Raw genomic sequence first — 22100 nt, forward strand, 5'->3', positions numbered from 1 at the left:
TTTTACGCAGACATTCAGGCAGAATGGAAAGGGTCATCAAGCTAAGGTCGCTGGCTAACCAGTACATTCTCTGGCTCTCCAACCACAAGGTTCAGGTGTAGCTAAGAAGGCACTCTCTCAGTCCAAGGTGGCCACCACAGATCTTTTAAGTGAGGCTTTCTTATTGGTTCCAGCCCGTGGTAGGCTGGAGCCAGCTAGGGCCAGCTCACAAGAACTAATTGGGCATCTCTTCCCAACTTCACATTCAGGAATATCATGGTGGTAGCCTGAACTCGGTCCTGATGGGAGTATTCACCATAGAAATCGATGCATGTTACAAATCATGGCATTTTTTTTTTTTTTCTGAAGAACCAGTTGTTACACACTTATCCCCATATGATGGGCTCCCATCTTAATTCCAAGCAAAGCACCACTTTTGAATGGCTACTCGTGCAGCCACCAAAGAAGATTTTTTGAAAGAAAGATACCGTCTGCATGAAATACATCTGAATGAATGTACCATCTGAATGAAAATATAAACTGAAAGTCTCATTTATTTATTTTTTTCCAAATGTATATAACGGAGATTGTAGCTGGTGAAAGGGTGATAAATGACAAGCCAAGATCATGCCTTTTGTTTGAAATACACCCAAAATACTAATGTTGGTAAAAATATTTGTAATAAGCTATTTATTTATTAGCAGGTTTTGAATTTTTACTCAGCATGCAAGAGAGTTACATGTGATAAGCCACATATGTGCATTGGGGAAAACATTGAGCAAAGGCATTAAACAATGTACCTAGAAACAATATGGAAAAACACTTTTAAATTTTTAACAAGTTTTTTGTTTCTTATTCTTTTTTTTTTTTTTTTATGTGACTTGAACTGTGTTTCAATCCTAACATTGGTGTGTCCTCTATAGCCCTTCTGGTGTCCTTCTCCTTGCTAAAACAGTACCAGTGATTCATAGTGAGGCAGCCTTATTTTCTAACCCTGTAAGACCTGTTTGAAATAAGCACTTGAAATACCACTTCTTTTAGGCAGAAAAAAATGGGATGGCCAGTTTGGGGAGTCGACTGCTTATTCACACACTGAGCTGTGGACCCCTGGAGCTCAGACGCCAGAGGCCAGGTGATGAGGCTGTGAGGTAGGAGAGGAAGTAGGGGCTTAGTCATAGTGGACCTTGCCCTCAGCCCCAGAGGCAGACAGGTCTCCATTGCAGAGTGTGTGGAGTGGTGAACAGGGCCTGTCTCCCAAGGCACTCATGGACATCCTCAGTCTGTATTTTCGAAAGGCCTTTTGAATAACAGCAGCACATCTTTCCTCTTCCTTCCTCTTGGTGGTGGTGACTATGGGTTCATATAACTTCTTGGAAGGGTTGGCTTCCATGAACTTCTCCTCCATCATCACTTTCATGCTGTCCAGGCCATCGGAGTCACCAAGCACCCTAGTGGTGAATGCGAAGAGTATATCCAGGCAGTGGAGACGATCTCCACTCACCATGGGCAAGTCCATCATGAGAAACTGAAATTTATTGGGCTTTGCCACCCGCAAAGGCTCAGGAAGGGAATCAGCAAAGTCAGAAAGGGCAGAATATTTGATGAACTGTGTTGCTTCTGGGTCAAACTTTTCCCAGACTTCATAGAATATCTCAAAGTCATCTTCACCCAAAGGGTCCTCACTTTCTTCAGTGGCTATGTTGAAGTTCTCTAAAATCACAGCAATGTACATGTTGACAACAATGAGAAAGGAGATGATGATGTAACTGACAAAGTAGGTGATGGCTATGGCATGGAAGTAACGGTTGTCTAAGTTGGGGTTTCCTGAATCCTTTGATTGCAACATGGGCTTGAGGAGGTCATCCCAGCCTGCTGAGGTGGTTATCTGGAAGAGGCACAGTATGCTGCCAACAAAGGTTTTAAAGTTGAATATGTCATTAATTCCATGTTCCTCCTTCACTCTGCAAAAATAGCTCATACCAAAAATGGCATAAATAAACATAACCAGAAAAAGTAGAAGACCAATGTTGAACAGAGAAGGAAGAGACATCATCAGAGCAAAAAGGAGAGTCCTAATTCCTCGTGCTGCCCGAACAAGTCTCAGGATCCGACCAATCCGAGCCAAGCGGACAATCCTGAAGAGTGTTGGAGGAAAAGGAATGTGCTGTTGGTCCTCCAAGGCAGAAATCATTGCACCTTAGGAGAAGGAGATAGAACAATTAATTTCCAGTAGGCACCCTGCTTTCAGATCCAGCCTGTCTCTCCTGCCTTGAACTCTTACTGGGACCAATTTTTAATCAGTACTTTGTAATCTATGTGCCGCACAAATTAAGAACTTTCTTTAATATCAGGGAAAATGTCTATCTGTGCCTTAACTTAGAAAATAATTTCCAAGCACCATACAACTTTAGATGGGACTTCAGATAAAATAGGATGTCTATAATATTGAAGACACCCAAGGAAAGGAAAGAAAATGCCATTTATGAAAGGCTATTTTGTGACCTATCTTGTACACCTGAAGTGTGTTATCTGTGTTGGGTATTGAAAGTCACTGATGGGATAACAAATGTAATAGTTTTCCATATTTACTGGATACAAAGAACGGAAAGCAGATAAACTAACTATATAGTCCTTCAGGTTAACGGAAGGAGAAACTTCTGACACTGATTGATGGTTGGCTTGAGCCTGAGCTATCAGTGGAAATTGTGGAATGTCTAACCCCAAAACTCCTTAAAAAGGGAGGTTTTTATGTATATAGGGGAATTTGAACACAGCTTGCTATAGGCAAGGACAGGGCAGGGCTGGAGGGAGATGGTGTTTTGGGGATGTTCAACTCTATGTGGAAGCTGCCGCAGAGCTCTCATACTTGTCAATATGCTCATCCTGAGGAAGGACTCCTGAGGTCCACTCAGAAGGCTTAAGGGACTAAGTTGGAGATACTTTCCTTATTGTTGTAGACACCTCCAAAAATGGGATCTCAAGCAGAGGTTTCTGCAAACAGCTAAATATTTGGCCTAAAATGTCATCCTGTTCTCTCATTGCCTATTCTGTAAGCAAGTGATAAAAGATTTGAAACAATTCACATTTTGGCCCAAATATTATAGAATGGCTGGAACATGTTTGTCTTGTGTAGACATGGCCTTGCTCTTCCTCTGGGTGGGGGTGGGAGGTCCTCAAAGGCATTACGGGAGATGGGCAGCCAGAATTATTGGCTATCACCTAATGACTAATGACTAAGAGAACTAATTCATAATCTATTTCACCAACTGCCCAACTGTGCCCATGAAGTAAAATTCACATGTTAATTGGGCAGCCAACAGTAGTGAGGTGTGGAATTTATTCAGTTCCAACTTAATAACACTGGGAGGAGGTCCACCCTTTAAGGCTACCTCCTTCACAAGTATTTCTTTGACTAATGGAACACACAGTAATCTATCTGTTATCTTAGCTCAGTTTTTCTGTGTACCATGGGATTTGGTATGCAGTTAATTTCTCTATCTTTTTCTGACTCTTTAAGTACTTAAAAGTTAAACTTAATACTTTAGTACTTAATACTTAAACTACATTGTTAACTCCTAGAGAAGGATTCACTTTGACTCACACTCATTTTGTATTTCTCTAAAAGCTTAGTAAAGAGCTTGGGAAAGTGTAGAGGCTTAGCGTTGGGTGGCAGATCTACTGGCAAAGGCATATAAAATGCTGCCTACATTGGTGAGTAGGACTTGGCTCAAGGTGTGGATTTTCTCATCCATGGAGCAAAATACTATACAGTGCTCTGCTGTGTGACTGCAATTGCCTAGCAGTTGTTCAAAGGACAGAAATAAGAAATATTTCCACAACCTGCATGATGGCTGGCACTGCCTGGAAGGAGTTCAGTAAGCGGTAGAATAAATGAGTTGCTCTCTGCGTATTGGAGGAAGGGGTTCTTCAAGTTCTCAGAGGGCTGTGCCAGAGTCATTCTACCATCATTTTCTGAGCTTAATACTGCTGTCAGTTTCACCAGGACTTGAAATTAGAATTGACTGATAAAGTTTAACAATCTGTTTCACTGGAGGTGTGTGGAAGGATCTATTGCTAAACTTTATCTACATCAAATTCATGGCTTAGAAACCAGAACAGACTATGAGTTGTACCATTTTCTTGTTCTTGGAAACATCTGCATTGCTGCTGTAGTGATAGGAACAAAATATTTTGATCTCACATATCTGTTTAACACATCCTTTCTGAAATAGTACAAAAGCTTCCACTTGTGAAATCAGTTTTCATTGTCTCCATTGGTTTTTTTTCCTTCCATTGCTTTTTGAACTATGAGAATGGCCCCTGAGTGGTTGCACACAATTATTAAAAAAAAAAAAAAAAAAGCAAACTGCAAAAACCCAAGGTGTAAACTCTCGTGGCTTAGCCATGAAGAATTTAATTTCAGAGTTGGAGTGTGTGAGTGTGTGTGTTATAAAAACGTAAATGGAAACAACCCTTTTTTTCCTCTATTCTTCTTCCATAAATCTTATAGTAAATCCTGCCTATGTTAAGAAAAATATAGTGATTATGGAATAAGACTGGTTGGTGAATGGGGTCCAAGCAGTTGAGACAAGCATAGTTCATGCTGTGGTTTAAGTTAACATGGGATACAGAATAAAAAGAAAGCACTGCTTGTCCTCATGACACACTCTTGGAAGTACAGTTTAGGCTGGGCTATGGAGGTCCTGCATAAGAGGTGAGAGAAGGCCTAGCAGTATCACAGGGGTGCAATAACTGCCGCATGGATTCTGAACTAAGGAAAACCACGGGAACTAAGCATCAAATCCTTAAGACTAAAGACATTCATGAGAGCTTATAGTTGCACAGGAAAGGTAGAACTCTGACTCAGTTATGGATATCCCAGATATCCCTATAGACACTTTAATGTCATCTTAATTTTATCTATCTCCATTGAATAAATGGATCCACACAGTTATTTAACTCTCTATTTCAGTTATGTAAACAGTCAAAGGAATGAAAATTGCTCTGTATCTCCTAGCAACTTCCCAGTAGAGAATGGCAGCAGTACACCTGTCTTTTTTTTTCTTTTTTCCAGAAACCACATTAAACCCAATTTGTTGCTTTGTGGATAGTCTGGACATACTTCCAAATGCTAAGATTTACTTCTAGCTCTCAGATTAAAGCCCCTCAGGCTTCTGATATTACTTACTAACAATAGAAAGAACCACGATCACACAGTCAAATAAATTCCAGCCGATGGTGAAGTAGTATTGCCTCAAAGCAAAGATTTTGATGAGACATTCAATTGTAAAGATGACCACAAAGGCCAGGTTGAGACGTTCAAGGATGACTTTCGTGGCCACAGACTGGTCATCTGATTCAGCCATCATGCAAAGCATGTTGAGCAAAATGAGGATGACGATGATGATGTCAAAGACCTGGCTTGTGACTACATCAAACACGAGACCCTGGCATTTATTCTGAGAGGGAAAAGGAAACAGGAATCTTAGATCATTTTGCATTGTCAGAATGAAATCACCTACATAAAAAAGGCACATACAACAGAATTTGTCCTTTCTTACAATTGAAGCAGTTTCTTGAAAAATGCATACCCTTTTTAAACAACAAGAAATTCTTGTATTTACATTTTCATTTAAATTCAATTACATAAGTGTTTTGAAGTTGTAGGCTTATAGCTTTAATTCCATTTTAAAACAAAAAAAAATGTTTGGTAATGACATAACTTTGATATGATGGATGATGTTTTGCTGAAATAAAACAGCTCGTGTTGGATTTAATAATAAAAAGATGAATTTTGGTTTCTATACTTCATCTGTTTCTTTATTTGAGCTTCAATAATATTAATGCTGAGGATTCCTACTCACATAATTATGTTGGACAAAATGGAATTAACATCCCCAAGCCTCCATTTGTTAATTCAGAATAATGAGGCCTAAGTATACTTAACCAAAACTCTGTATTCAAGCAGTTCTTAAATGCCAATTTTCTAAATCCTGTTCACTTGAAAATAAGGCTAGATAAATGGGACTGTGATGTAATGATTACTGAAAACAGAAAAATTATTATTTCATTTTATTATTGATGGTGAACTTACATATTGGTTGGTACATAGATAGTCATACTGCTCACAAAGTAAGTATATGCTAATTGCTCTGGTATAGACTCTAGCTCAAGTTCGCATGCCTAATCTACCATGTACAGTGAAATGACTCAGCTGTCTCACTGTATTTTCTATAATTTAACAGCTATGAAGCACTACTTTACTTACTTAGTGGAAAATTATTCTTAAACACAAACTCAGACACTAATATTGTATGACATTCTTGACTATTAATTGATTGTTTTACAATATACATATACATTAAGGTATTTTATATTATATTATCCTCTAATCAAAATATACATACAGTAGTCTATTTAGAAAACGCCTAAACTCCTGAGAACCACTTTTAGAACCCCAGCTATCTGTAATGGTAATTGGGCAAAAGATGATGTTGGTTTGTGTTGATAATAGTGGAGAGAGATGTAAACATTTAGATTTAAGAGCTAATATGGAAGTAGATGCAGAAGTCAGAGACTGTTTGAATGGAGGTGGCTATGGGAAAATGATGGCCTGAGGCTACAGTTTCTGGCTGGTAGGGCCTTTCAAGAGAATAGAGAATGAGGCATTTTGGAGGAACACGATTAAGATCTGCCTAGAGAACACTGAGTTCGAGGGGCCATTGGGGAATCTGAGGGCCCTGGGCAGGTAAAGGTATGGGTTTGGAGCTCAGGTGCAGAGCTGGAATGCCGATGTGGAGTTCAATGGCACCAATACCGACATGAATTAAAACCATGAGAAAGGACGGTATCAGTCAGTGAGAGCAAAAGCAATGAGAGAGGGTAGGGACAGCACTGGAGGGATACTACATTTAGGTTTGTGTTTTCCAAATTTTGTCCCACAATCATTAAAACTTTTAGGAATCTGGAGAAGAAACTTGCAAGTCAATTGCATTTGCTGTGTGAGAATGCATCTAGGAAGTCAGAAAGGACCTGAAGAAAAGATACTTTTAAGGGTGCTCTCCAGGAAATCACAGTGAGTGGTAAGAATAACAGTGAGGGAGAGTAAGCTTAGGCCTGATAGTTTAATATTTAGAGAAACAGAGGAGATCAAGAATACAAGTTCCCTAAACTGACAGATATAAAAAAACATTGGGTATCACTTTAGAATGTACAGTGAGCAATGAATCTTGGAACACTACATCAAAAACTAGTGATATACTGTATAGTGACTAACATAACATAATATAAAAAATAACATTACATAATAAAAAATGTAAATAAATGTAAATGTAAAATGTAAATGTAAAAAATGTAAAAATGTAAAAAAAAGAGAATGTACAGTGAATTCTACCCAGTATCATTTTTAAATCAGTAATGAAGCCCTCCATGTGGATGGCTCAGAAAGAATCAGAAATGGTTCCAGATCCCTTCCCCTACTGTTAAAAATAAAATACATCACTGCTCAGGTTAGGACAGCTAGATTCCCCCTGTCCCCATGTAACTGCTATTCATTTTTTCCAAAGGTCAAAAATCATATTTAGATTTTAGAGATTAAAAAAAGTCTGTGGGGAGGTAAAGTTGTGAGTTAAGGGCTAACAGCTGATTTAAAAGTCTTAAACTCAGGGACATCTGGAATATGTGTTTATCTCATGCAACACTGCTCCCTGGAATACAGAAGTTAAGGTAAATGTGATGCATTAACTGGGGAGATGATACCTGTTTTTTGGAATTCCTCCTTGTGAAGCCCTGACTGGTAAGCTGTAGCTACACAGGGAGGGCTACAGCATGACACCTGTTCCCGGATGAACCATGTGATGAACATGCCAGAAGACATAGTTAAAGCATGGAGTTGGAGGCTTGCTTCAGGTAAAGTAGTCTTTGCCCACATGAAGCTCATCCCTTGCAACTTAGCATGCTCAGGGCGGGGGAGAGACCTAGAAGCTGCAGCTATGTCATTGCAACTTCTCTTTGGCTATGTGCTGCCTTGCTTGGTTCATATTATGAAATAAATGGGTAAATATGCGGGAACCTATTGTGTCTCATGATTCTTTTAGTTAATTTCAAATCTAGGACCAACTGGTATTGAGTCAGTGGTTGCACAGCATGCACATGTAAATAAAAATTCTCTTTGTCTTTTTTGTTGGCTCAAATTCAAATAAGAGCTCTCCAAATATAGTTGCATCATTAACCTCTTGGTAAAAAAATTCTTCATTGTTTAAATTCTAAACACTTTGTCCTAACGTTCCCAGATATTTTTACTGCAACACAAATATTCAATCCTAGTGGGATGGACTCTGAGTGTACCCTAAAACATTCAACTAATAATTACTGAGAATACACTTTAGGCTCTTTTCTGAGTTATGGGAATAGCAGTAGACTAAACATACCTTTGATAATTTGGGGTCTCATGTTCAAATGAAAATCTCTAAATCCTATAAATGCTTTGGATATCAAACTCCTCTTCCATACCGCTTTCCCGAACTTCCCCACTGACCCTTCCTGCCTTGAAAACCTTCGAAATTACTTGTCAGAGCTACCAACTATGCCTAGTGTATTACTTTATAATCTGATGTGATCAAGTTCCAGCTCTTCAATTAGACCGCAAACACAAAGCAGCTCTGGAGTACTTGATAAGCAAGATTCATTGAGAGTAAGGGTCAGCCAACTATATCCTGTAGGCCAGATCTGGCCCACTACTGGTTTTTTGTATAATCTGTGAGCTCAGAATGGGTTTTACATTTTTTAATGTCTGGGAAAAACCTCAAAAGGAAAATAAAATTTTGACATGTGAAAATTAAAGAAATCCAAGTTTTAGTGACTATAAATCAAGTTGCACTAGAACACAGCCATGCACATTTGTTCTGTACTATCTATGGCTGCTTTTGTGTTACATGGCAGAGCTGAACAGTGACAGCAGAGACCATGTGGCCTGCAAAGCCTGCAATGTTTACTATATGACCCTTTTTTTGGGTCAACTCCTGATATAGAAATTTTATCATAAATACTGGTGAAGTGGAAGCTGGTATGCATGACTTAAGACTTCACACCAGAAAGGTCGGTAAAACATATTATGAATACATTTTAAATTGGTCAATATTTAGTCAAAACCATAATGAGATATCACCTCCTACCTGTCAGAATAGCTAAAATCAACAACTTAAGAAACAACGGGTGTGGGTGAGGATGTGGAGAAAAAGGACCACTCATGTACTGTTGGTGGGAATGCAAACTGGTGGAAAACAGTATGGAATTTCCTCAAAAACTCAAAAATAGAACTACCTTAAGATCCAACAGTCACACTACTGGGTATTTACCCAAATAATACAAAAATACTAATCCAGAGGGATATATTCACCGCAATATATACATCAGCATTATCTACAGTAGCCAAGTTATGGAAAAGGCCCAAGTGTCCATCAACTGATGAATGGGTACAGAAGCTGTGGTAGATATAAGATGGAATATTATTCAACCATAAAAAAGAATGATATTTTGCCATTTGCAATGACGTGGATGGAGCTAGAAAGAATAATGCTAAGTGAAATAAGTCAGAGAAAGGCAAATGGCATATGATTTCACTCATATAGGGAATTTAAGAAACAAAACAAATGAACAAAGGGAGTGGAGAGAGAGGCAAACCAAGAGAGAGAGGCAAACCAAGAGAGAGACTCTTAACTATAGAGAATTGATGGTTACCATAAGGGAGGTGGTTGGGGGGGGGATTGAGGAGTGCACCTGTCATGATGAGTACTGGGTTATGTATGGAAGTGCTGAATTACTACATTATATACCTGAAACTAATATTCTACTGTATGTTAACTATATTGTAGGACTTTAAAAATAAGAAAAAAATTTAGTTAAAACAAACTAGTAAGTTTACGTCGTTACAATGAGTATATACTAAGCACCTATTGTGTGCTCACTAGAAAGCAAATGAAAGTTGTTGCTCAAGTTCTTGTTATTGAATTCAAATGTCTAATTTTCCTAAGGACTTGAGCCAGACACCGGTGTGTCTGGGTCTTTGTTGATTTCTTAGATAGTGTCTGTAAACTTAAAGAATAAAGAACAGCACTGCAAACGTCTGAGCTCAAGACCACTTAATGGATCTACGTATTTAGAATGAATCTTTGCTCTCACCAGAGGTCTTGGAATGGGCTTTTGAGGTTTTTTGGATCCTAATTTTTTCATTGCATTATAGTATTTCTTCTGTTCTTCTGTCATAAAAATGTCTTCGCCACCTAAGTATATGGAGAAGATGAGAGCTAATTATTATTATTAACAGTTTTTTTGGAAACAAGATCTGAACTTTCAGAAGTAGTTTCAAAGTTATATTACATTCTATCAACAACTCCTAAAATTCCAATTGGAAGCAAAAGAGACTGGACTCTCTATAGGAGGGCCGAAATAAGATTTAAACTAAAGAAAAGAGAAAAAATGTAACTTTTATCAGTTACATATTAGTTTTTAGAATATGAACAAAGATTACACACTCTTTGCAAACACCCACCATACCTTTAAAAAAACTATATTTTAGGTTGCATAAATCAAATCACAATGCAAGAAAAATAGATATTAGTAACAAAAATTTAAACAAAAATCTCACCAAATGGCAATTAAAACTCTCCTAAATAAATGAATTAAGGCATATATCATTATTAATAAAATTTCATAAAATTTTCCATACCCACTCTTATGAAAAAAAAAAAAAAAACCTAGAGAGCTTTAAATGTTTTCATTATTGAACAAGAACAAAAAGACATATGAATAAGAATTTTCATTTCTGGAAATTTTAGGAGGAAGTAAAATATCTAGAAATGCTGGGCAAATTAAAACAGAATTCTTTTAAAATGTACAGCTAAACTTGCACAAAAGTAAGGAAGATCTCTGGGGTCTGAAAATCAACAGTGATCAAAGAGTAGTAAATTATCCTGAAGCCACTGCTGGACTAAGAGCATTTGCTAATCTCTGTAAAAACTAGAATCTTGGGCCTTAATAACTACAACGGAGTCATGAGGAAAAGTCTGTGGGCTTATGCCAAGGTCCCACATGAATCCGAGACTCCTTCTTAAGTGCTGTCAATGAAAGCGTGAAGAAGAAAACAGAATCGGTCAATAGGCAGTGGAAGACAGGAAGGAAACTGTCTTAGTCTGGCCTATGGGTAAAAACCCAGTCTTTCCTGACAATCTGTGAATCCAGGCCTGCATTGATGACAGTGTGGGATTTGAATTTTCACCACTACCAGTATAGACCAAAAATATTCAGCCCTAGGACAGACAGTCTTTTCAACAATGGTGCTGGGAAACTGGATATCCACATGCAAAAGAATGAAGTTAAATTCTTACTTAACATCATACACAAAAAATAGCTCAAAATACATCAAAGACATAAATGTAAGCTCTAAAACAACAAAACTCAGAAGAAAACATAGAGCAAAACTTCACAACACTAGATCTGGCAATGATCTCTTTCATATAACACCAAAGGCAGAGATAACAAAAGAAAAAATAGATAAATTGGACTTCATGAAAATTTTTAAATTATGTGCATCAAAAGATACTATCAATGGAGTAAAAAGGCAATCCAAAGAATGTGGAAACATATCTATATATCATATATCTGATAAGGGATTAATCAGAATATATGGAAAACTCTTAAAATTTAACAACAAAAAACCCAAACAGCCAATGTCAGAGAAATTACTACCTGTGTTCTCTTCTAGAATGTTTATGGTTTCAGGTTTCACACTTAGGTCTTTAATCCATTTTTAGCTTATTTTTGTATATGGTGTTAGAAAGTGGTTCAGTTTCATTCTTTTACAAGCAGTTATCCAGTTTTCCCAGAACCATTTATTGAAGACACTGTTCTTTACCCATTACATATTCTCGCCTCCTTTGTCATAGATTAATTCACTATATGAGTTTGTTTCTGGCCTCTCTATTATGTTCCATTGACTTATGTGTCTATTTTTGTGCCAGTACCATACTGTTTTGATTATTACAGTCTTGAAGTGTATCTTAAAATCTGGAACTATGATTCCTCCAGCTTTGTTCTTCTTAAGATTGCTTTGATTATTCAGGGTCTTTTGTGGTTCCATACAAAGTTTAGTGTTATTTGTTCTAGCGTGGTGAAAAATGTTGCTGGTATTTTTGTATGGATTGCATTGAATCTGTAGATTGCTTTGGGTAGTATGGACATTTAAACAATTTTAAGCCTTCTAATCTACAAGCATAGAATATCTTTCCATTTGTTTGTGTCATCTTCAATTTCTTTCATCAGTGTTTTTGTTTTCAGGGTATAGGTCTTCCACCTCTTTGGCTAAATTTATTCCTAGGTATTTTATTCTTTTAAGTGCAATTGTAAATGGAATTGTTTGCATAGTTTCTCTTTCTGCTACTTCATTGTTAGTGTACAGAAATGCTACCAATTTCTGCATATTAATTTTGTGTCCTACAGCTTTACTGAACTCCTTTGTTACTTCTAGTAGTATTTGGTGGAGTCTTTAGGATTTTGTGTGTATAGTATCATGCCATCTGCAAATAATGATGGTGTAAATTCTTCTTTAACAAAATGGATGACTCTTTTATTTTTCTTGTCTGATTGTTGTGGCTAGGACTTCCAGTACTGTGTTGAATAAAAGTGCCAAGAGTGAACATCCTTCTCTTGTCCCTGATCTTGGAGGAAAGGCTCTCAGTTTTTTCCTAGATGAATGTATGAATATGATATTAGCTATGGATTTTTCATATATGGCCTTTATTGTGTTGAGGTATATTCCCTTTAAACTCACTTTGGTAAGAGTTTTATCATGAATGAGCATTGGATTTTGTCAGCATTTCTCCAGATATGTCTCCTGAGGTAAGAGAAACAAAAGCAAAAGCAAAAGCAAGTTATCAGGACTACATCAAAACAAAAAGTTTTGCACAGCGAAGGAAATGATCAACAAAACAAAAGGCAACTTACTAAATGGGAGAAGATATTTGTGAATGATATATCTAGTAAGAGGTAAATATCCAAAATATATAATGTATACAATTCAACAATCTAATTAAAAAATGGGCAGAGGACCTGAAGATACAGATACATGAAAAGGTGTTCAACATCACTAATCATCAGGGAAATACAAATCAAAACTACAATGAGATGTCACCTCACACCTGCCAGAATGGCTAAAATAAAAAAAAAACAAGTGTTGGCAAAAACATGGAGAATGCACTATTGGTAGGAATGCAAAATGATTCAGTCACTGTGGAAAACAACACGGAAGTTCTTCATATGATCCAATAATTCTTCTACTGGGTATTTACCCAAAGAAAATGAAAACACTGATCTGAAAAGATATATGTGCCCCTTTATTTATAGTTAGCCTTATTTATCATAGCTACAACATGAAAGAAGTGTCCACTGATGGATGAATGGGTAAGGAATATGTGGTACACATGCGTGTGCACATGTGCGTGCACATGCATGTGCACACATGTACACACACACACTTCACAGAAGAATATTATGCAACCATAAAAAGGATGAATTCATTTCATTTGAGACATGGATGGACCTAGAGGGTATTATGTTAAATGAAATAAGTCAGACTGAAAAAGACAAATACCATATGATTTCACTCATATGTGGATCTAAAAAGAAATAAATAAACAGACAAAAAGCAGAACCAGACCTACAAATACAGAGAACAACAGATGGTTGCCAGAGGGGAAGGAGGTGGAGGATGGGTAAAAGGGGTGAAGCTGTGGGGGAGGTATAGTCTTCCAGTCATGGAATGAATAAGTCATGGGAACAGAAGGCACAGTATAGGGGTGCCTGGGTGGCTCAGAGGGTTAAAGCCTCTGCCTTTGGCTCAGGTCATGACCCCAGGGTCCTGGGATCGAGCCCTACATCGGGCTCTCTGCTCCACAGGGAGCCTGCTTCCTCCTCTCTCTCTCTCTGCCTGCCTCTCTGCCTACTTGTGATCTCTGTCAAATAAATAAATAAAATCTTAAAAAAAAGTATAAGGAATATCATCATTGATAGTGTAATGGTGTTGCCTGGTGACAGATGGTAACTACACTTGTGATGAACATACCATAACATATAAACTTGTCAAATCACTATGTGTACATCTGAAATTAATATTATGTGTCAGTGATAGTCTAAATAAATAAATAAGCAAATAAATAAATAAAACAATCTGATTCAAAAATTGACAAAGGACTTGAGTAGACATCTCTCTAAAAAAGATAAACCAATAGCCAACAAGCACATGAAAAAACATTCAACATCACTAGTCATTAGGGAAATACAAATAAAAACCAAAATGAGATACCACCTCACAACCATTAGGATGGCTACTATCAGAAAAAGAGAAGACAAGCATTGATGAGCATGAAGAGAATCAGAATTACACTGTTGATGGGAACGTAAAGTGGTAGCTTCTATGGAAAACAGTACAGTGGTTCCTCAAAAAATTTTAAAAATAGTATTACCATATGATCCAGCAATTCTACTTCTAGATGTATATCTGAAAGAATTGAAATCAGGGTTTCAAAGAGATATTTGCACACTTGTGTTCACAGGAGCTTTAGTCACAATAGCTAAAATGTGGAAGCAAACCAAGTTCCATCAACAGATGAATGTATGAGCAAAATGTGGTAAGGAAGGAAATTAAAAAATATGCTACAACATGGGTGAAACTTGAGGACATTATGCTAAGTGAAATAACTCGATCACAAAAAATTAAATACTATATGATTCCACTTATAGGAGGTACTTAGAACAGTCAAATTCATAGCAACAGAAGTAGAATGGTGGCTGCCAAGTGGGAAGGAAAATGGGGAATTATTGTCTAATAAGTATAGAGTTTCAGTTTTACAAGATGAAAGAATTATGAGGATTGATAGTGGTGATCGTTGGATAACATTATGAATGTATTTACTATCATTGAAATGTATACAAAAAATGGTTAAGGTGGCAAATTTCATGTTATATATATTGTACCACAGTAAAATTAATTTTGTGATTAAAAAAATGCATCCCTAGAAGTTAACCAGGTTGTTTCAGGATGCCTGGCAGATGCAAATGTCTTCAGTAATTACTTTCTTCATGGTAGTACATATTAATATTATTATTCTGATACTGTTCTATGTGTGTGTTGGGGGATAAAACAAAAAGGAGTAATTATGAAAAATTTTTTTTTTTTTTTTTTTTTTTTTAGATTTTTATTTTATTTGACAGATAGAGATCACAAGTAGGCAGAGAGAGAGAGAGGAGGAAGCAAGCTCCCTGCCGAGCAGAGAGCCCGATGCGGGGCTCGATCCCAGGACCCTGAGATCATGACCTGAGCTGAAGGCAGAGGCTTTAATCCACTGAGCCACCCAGGCGCCCCAATTATGAAAAATTTTAATTCTATTATTTCTTGTGCCCATGAGAATCAGTTTTCTCAGTGTGGAAAAGAGGAGATACAGATCATTATTAAAGAAGAAGTTAAGTGAAAATCTTGTAGATCTGAACTTGAATGACCAGTATTCATATTTTCATATACATTTCTTTGAAGTCATAAATTTGGAGTAGGTCTGTCCACTGAAAAAGCATTGAAGCAAAGACAATGAGCACTTCAGGGTGTGATCTCGGAATACCACCTCCCCAAAAAACAGAACCCCTTAGAGAAACAGCTGATTCTTGATCTGGCACAAAAGTGGTATGATTTAGACCTGGAGTATCTTGTCATTCCAGAGAGCAAGGAGTTTGTCAAATGGGAGGACCTGATTTTAATCCCAACTTAAAAAGAATATCAATCAACCAAAGAATGAATAAATGTATAAATATTTTAAGAAAATGAAAGACTCAAGGAAATTTGAATGTTGACCTGGTATTTGACAAATCTAGAGAATTCGTGTTAAACTTTTTAGGTGTGGTAATGGAATTGTGGTTACCTTTAAAAAGATATATGTTTTGAAATATCTGTGGGTAAAACAGTATAATGTCATTGTTCTCTTAAAAAAATCTGGTGGCAGGATTGGATAAGGGCATAGGTGCCATGAAGATGTTCTTAAGTCAATAAACGTGTTGGGTGATGGGTCTTGTAGGTTCATTTTAGTATACTCTTGTGCATGATGGAGATTTTCTGTAATAAAAAGTAAAGCAAAACAAAACAAAGTGCCACAGCCTGATCAAAACAGTGATTTCAAATGTAAGCTTCCATCAAAAATCAGAAGGCCTGACATCCAAATTGCAGGGACTGATTGCAATCAAGCTGCGTATTACAGAGGTGACTCTACACAGCACACTTCCAAATGAGAGCAGCAATGTAGTTACAGAAGGACAATGAGGGACTTGCCCAGCAGATACTAAGAAGGCTGATCAGTATCAGGATACATTTTGGATAGATTGCAAGAGTTTAAGAAAAATTTAAAAGAGCCATAAAAACAATTAGGAAAACCAAAGGTGAATATTTAGTTACCCCATTTTAGGATTCTGAGATTTAGTTCTTACATGTAAGAGAAGAAGCCAAAAAGGACAAGATTGGGAATCTGACTCCATAAAACCCCTAATGTCTATAAATTAAAATGTCATTATAGAAATATAAGAAGTCACGAATTAGACTTAATATTTGAAAACATAAGAAAAAGATGACAATCTCAACTTTAAAAAAAGAGCTTACAAGGGGAGAAATACTTACAGCTATCAATCTATGAAAAAAGTGTATAACCTCACAAATGACCAAATAAATGAATTTAAAACAATGAGATAACACTTTTACCATCAAGCTGGAGAAGATCATTAAAATTATAAAAATAAGAATGTTGAGAACAGAGCAAACAGGCATATTTACATCTTGCAAAAGGAGAGTACCTAGCACAGTATTTCTGAAAGGTTATTTGACAATATTTATCTTTAATGCCTCAAATTCTAGAAACTTATCCTAAGGAAATAACCACAGATACAGAGAGAATTTCAAGCATGTTCATGATTGTTTTAGAAGAGCAAGGAATTTGGAAATGATCTAAATGTCCAAAAAGAAGGGAATGACTTTTATAACAAAGATGACTTCATCACACAGACTCATAACTAATGGGGAAGGGCAAAAACTACAAAATTAAAAGTATCATGTAATCTCATTCATGTACAAGGAATACATACATATTTAGTGAGAAAGTAACTGTAAGAGAGTATGTCAAAATGATGAAGCTTAATCTAAAATTATTACCATTTTGTGGTCACCTTATGGGTGGTTAAAATCTTTTTTAATCTTTCTTTGTTTCCACATTTACTATAAATCCCCTATGAATTACAGAATCAGAAAAAAATAAATATGTTTTTACAATGAATGAAGAAAAAAATCTCCCTAAAAAAACCTGCTGCTTCCTCAAACATCTTCTTTCCAAGTTCAATAAATCTGTTGAGACTTACATGCTGGAAGCCAGGACACAAGTTTGCTGGAAGAAGACAATTTTTCTTTTTATCCTGGATAACAAGGTATACTTGAAAGGTTACTAAAATATGACTCTAGTGTCATAAATACTAATCCTGGTACTTGTTTTTCTGTTGGGTTTAACAATGCCCTCCATTTAAAAGAGTAGAATGGAAAGTAAAAACAATGATTTAATAAAACCCAGCTGTTCTCAGTCTCTTTCCAGGCATATCTTCAAGAATCTTCTCCAGGTGACTTTGTTCCCATGCAGATGATAAGGTTATTTTGCACAATAATCTAGGTTAGAACTGTGTTCCACCCATTAAAACTGTGTTCCCTTTGGAAAAGAGAGGTAAAAATACCTAATCAGGGCAACCCCCATACTTATCTTTTTCTGCTGTTGGTTGAAGTTGTCAATAATAACACCGATAAAAAGATTCAGAGTAAAGAATGAACCAAAGATGATAAAAGCCACGAAGAAAAGATAGTTTTCTGGTTTCTCCTCAAACCCTGGCTGTAGATCTTCCTGTTAGGGATTTTTTAAACAAGAAAAGAAAACAATTACTGGAGAAAAGTATAAGCCATCTTAACTGCCTTATCTGGAAGACCAAAGTGTTTCTCAGCAGTAGCATTAACTACTCAGGGTCCTGAACAGCCATGGCTCCTTCAGGGAAACTCTCTTTCAGTTTCCCCTAGAGGAGCTTGACTGGTACCATGCAATAGGGAGGACATGTGACAAGAGGGTTAAACTTTTTCTTCTACGCAATGGAGAATCATAAAAGGGTTGTAAGAGAGGGGAATGGCATGAATGCATGTCTCCTTTGAGAGACTGTCTAGGATGTCTATATGGACACATAACTGGAGGGAGCCAGACTGAAGATGAGGCCACTGGAGGAGGGGTACAGTCCCATCAGGCACAGATGACTGACTACCAACTCCTGATGAATGATAACGTCCTTCATATTAGAGCCCACTGTTGTATTTGGTCTATGCTTGTGTCCTGTCACTCTTTAATTCTTAGGGCCTAGTATACTTTGTGACATGCAGATTCTCAATACTGTTGAATGAATGTTTGGGTGGATGGATGGATGGATGGATGGATGAGTGAATGAATAGTCAAACTGTATAACAGACACAAAAATGGACTACAACCAAGTTCCCCCAACTCAAAGTATGACCAAAAGCATGCAAAATTCTTTTCATCCAAGTTATTCACATTATCATTGGCTTTTTGCAGGTGGGGGATAGGGGACAGGACAATTTCTCTTTTCTTTCTCCAGATCACATTCAAAGATAAAGCTATGAGTGTTGATGACTCTGTCACCTGTTGAATATTTTTATGATATTTGTTATTCAACACCCAGCATATGGACTAATGCAATGAAAGTAATATTTGAAAATATTTTTGTCTTTTGCCTTGAAGAGTACATGACCTTAGTCCCAGTTGGCTTGAGATGTCCATTTGTTTGCATTAGGGGAGGCATTAGTACAGAAACAATACAATGGAAAGAATCACTATCAGCATCTGACATTTAAAACAAGATTATATAGCAGGCTAGCAGTCCTGCAAAGAGAGGTTCAGATAGTAAGAGGAAAGGACAAAAGATCACCCCTCTTGTACCTAGGGAGTTGTCAGGAAAAAAAGAGAGAGAGAGAGAGAGAGACAGAGAACATCAGAGCCACGAGATGTGTATCTTGATTCACTTTCTTTGGGTTTGGAGAATGGACTTGGGACCCAGTAAAATGAAGGGAACATGGGGGTACAAAGAGGATATTCTTGCTCAAATTCTGGATTTTTCTAAAAGGAAGCTGCACTGGGAAGGCCTGGGAAATACTGCACAGGCAGGATGACTTAAGAGGCTAAAGACAGAGAGAGCCTCTCAAATTTTTCAGTTTTCATGAGGCTTGTACATGGAGTCAATAGCCATAGGCCTGCCATGATAGGCTTTTGGCAAGAGATGGGAGTAGACTGCTGGCCAGGGGACTATGTAGAGGACATGGCAGCAAGTCAGTGCTTGAGGCCAGGAGGAATTGAGTGGGGAGAAAGGCCCATGGTTTCACCAATATTTGAGACCAGCAAGAATCTCTGTGACTACACAGACAAGGGCAACATCATGCTAGAAGTCAGTACATACACACCAGCTATAATGTCCCAGGACCAGCAACAGGAGGGGCATCCCTCCACACACCTCCATCCACCTACCATTCATTCAGGGAACATGTAAGCCACACACTTCTTCCTGAATACATCTGCATAAGATTTCCTCCCCATCTCCACCTCAAGGCACATTGATGCCTAAGTTAAACTAAGGTGAAGGTCATATATTCAAAAGACAACAACAGAAAAAACACATAAATATTTAAAATACTGTCTTTGTTATAAAATGTCTCTACTACTACTATTATAACATTTCTTGGCATGCATGGGTGGCTCAGTCAGTTAAGCATCTGATTCTTGATCTCAGCTCAGGTCTTAATCTCAGGGTCATTATTTCAAGCCCCACGTTGGGCTGCACACTGGGCATGGAGTTTACATTAAAAAAAATAACCCACTTCTCATACCACCTCCACTGCCACTATAAGCTCACATACCTACTATGTGCCAGGCATCAACTCTGCAGACTCTCAAACAGAACAGCATCATGCGTGTGATTACAGGAAAAAAAATAAACAATGCTGATTCCATTCTTCATTCAACCATTTGCTTACTCCATGGTTTTGGGCAACACTCTTCCTCTCCAATTCTCAATTTTCCCAACTGGGACACAGAAATGGACCAGATGGTTGAGTACTCTTCCAACTTTCAGAATCCATGATTACTTCTTACTTAACTAGAATTTTATTGTTGGCAACACCAGAAACCCATTTAGTGTCTCAGCCTGGAGCCATTGGAAGGTATCTCTTATCACACCCAGTCTAGAAGTAAGGTTTTCACATGGTTCAGGACTAGTACTGTTTGAAATTTGGTTTCTGCCTGATACCCATTTGGAAAAGAAGTAAGAGAGGAAAATCAAGGCATTCTGTGATTCTGTTGTTTTTGGCTGCATCTCCTCCATAAGAGGTTACTCCTTGGTCACTATGGAGAAACAGGACTGGACTTTGGAGCAAGATAGGATGTAATACTCATGGAAGGATGAATAGGAACCTCTTTTATCCCTGTTTCATAGTCACTGTCCCAAGGAAAACAAAGCAAAGAACATTGGCTGGTGGAACTATGATATGGGAAGTTCTATACTGTCTATGCAGTCATGATATCCCTGATTTGACCCTAGCACTCTAGAACATGGTAGAACAAAATCTCACCCCTCTGGAATCAACAGCTGCATACATAATATCCATCCAGCCCTTAAATGTTGCCTGTAACAAAAGCAAATAAACATGAACATAATTACAGACTTGCTATCAACAGACAAGTGCCCTATAACAGCAAGCAAGGCCCAGGACCGAATGTCCAGGACAGAATGTCCAGATAAAAGAACTGTAGAAGGGAATTAAAAAACAGGTGTCTTGGGGGTTTTTTTTCTTCTTCCTTTGCACAAGATGAAAAGCTTTTCTTAAAAGCAAACTTCTGCCTTAAAAATTTCTAAAGAGGCTGTGTAACAACTGCCAGAAAGAGCATGGCTGAGGCTCTTCTGATACCACATGTTTGCACTATCTGTCTAAGACCTAGCAACTGTGGTTTGACCAGGGGATTGACTTCCAAAAGAGAACTACTGCTAATGGTATGGCTTTGCATCTGAGGCTCCAGTTCTCTCTGGCTGGAGCTCTGGATGGTGTTACCATATAGGACAGGGTAAGATGGAAAGGGGCATTGTTTGGAGGTTGAGGTTGCTTGGAGGTAAAGCTGGAGATGCTTAATGGGGAACAATTCCAAAGGGCACTGGCTTCCACATGGGGAACTGGGATTTGAATCTACTATCTCAATGGAGTCACTGTGTTTTTATTAAACTGAGAAATGATTTATGCTTCTTTTAAGGTTTCTGTCCTCACAGTGAAAAACATACAAACAGCACTTACCACTTGCAGCAGGGCAAGGTAAGCCATTCCCACATTGTCAAAGTTGACTGGAAGGGTGACCCAAGATAAATTTCCATTTTCACACTGAGTTTTGCTTTCAATAGTGCTGTAATTTATAACTGAGTTTATATCTGTTCTATTAACGCATCTTCCAAAACTTCCAGAAAAGAAGTTTACTCCCAGGATACAAAATATCAGCCAGAAAATGAGGCAGACAAGCAAAACATTCAGAATGGCGGGTATGGCACCTATGAGAGCGTTGACTACCACCTTAAAAAAACAAAACAGAATTAATACATAACACATGCATGGGATTCATCAAGCTCTGGATCTCAGGGTGGGCCTGACATGTGGGGACTGGATCTCTTGGAGCTCTGTCTTTACTTTCTACCTCCAACCCACCCCAACCCCGCTTCCTATGATAAGCCTTGCTCTTAGCTCCTTACATAATGGGTCCTTTCTGTTGTCACCAAGGATCACTTGAGAAGTGTACTTTGATGACAGTATTACCGATATGGGACACCTGCCCTAGGATTGAAAGGAAACCAGAGCCCATCTTGGCTACCACAGAATGGATGTTACATCTTAAATTTTTCTCCATCTCCCAAATTCTAAGCAGTGGACTGGATGGGAAGGAGCCCAGGGAATGCTTGGCAATTTAAGG

General features: G+C 37.7%; 1 protein-coding gene across 1 annotated transcript in view; it reads right to left on the reverse strand.

Annotated features, from left to right (window-relative positions):
- Window positions 1–835: 835 nt before the first annotated feature.
- LOC111159040 (sodium voltage-gated channel alpha subunit 11) overlaps window positions 836–22100 on the reverse strand; it is an 88181-nt gene continuing 66916 nt past the window's right edge. The window contains exons 21-26 of the mRNA XM_022521410.1: window positions 21437–21706; window positions 20723–20776; window positions 17804–17945; window positions 10159–10259; window positions 5168–5438; window positions 836–2175 (exon numbers count right to left, since the gene is read on the reverse strand). Coding sequence (XP_022377118.1) covers window positions 1148–2175; window positions 5168–5438; window positions 10159–10259; window positions 17804–17945; window positions 20723–20776; window positions 21437–21706 — 1866 coding nt within the window. The 3' untranslated portion in view covers window positions 836–1147. The remainder of the gene's footprint in view (window positions 2176–5167; window positions 5439–10158; window positions 10260–17803; window positions 17946–20722; window positions 20777–21436; window positions 21707–22100) is intronic.

This window comes from Enhydra lutris, unplaced genomic scaffold (genome assembly GCF_002288905.1).
Source record: "Enhydra lutris kenyoni isolate GAN:26980312 unplaced genomic scaffold, ASM228890v2 scaffoldscaffold66, whole genome shotgun sequence".
In the NCBI taxonomy this organism is placed as follows: domain Eukaryota; kingdom Metazoa; phylum Chordata; class Mammalia; order Carnivora; family Mustelidae; genus Enhydra; species Enhydra lutris.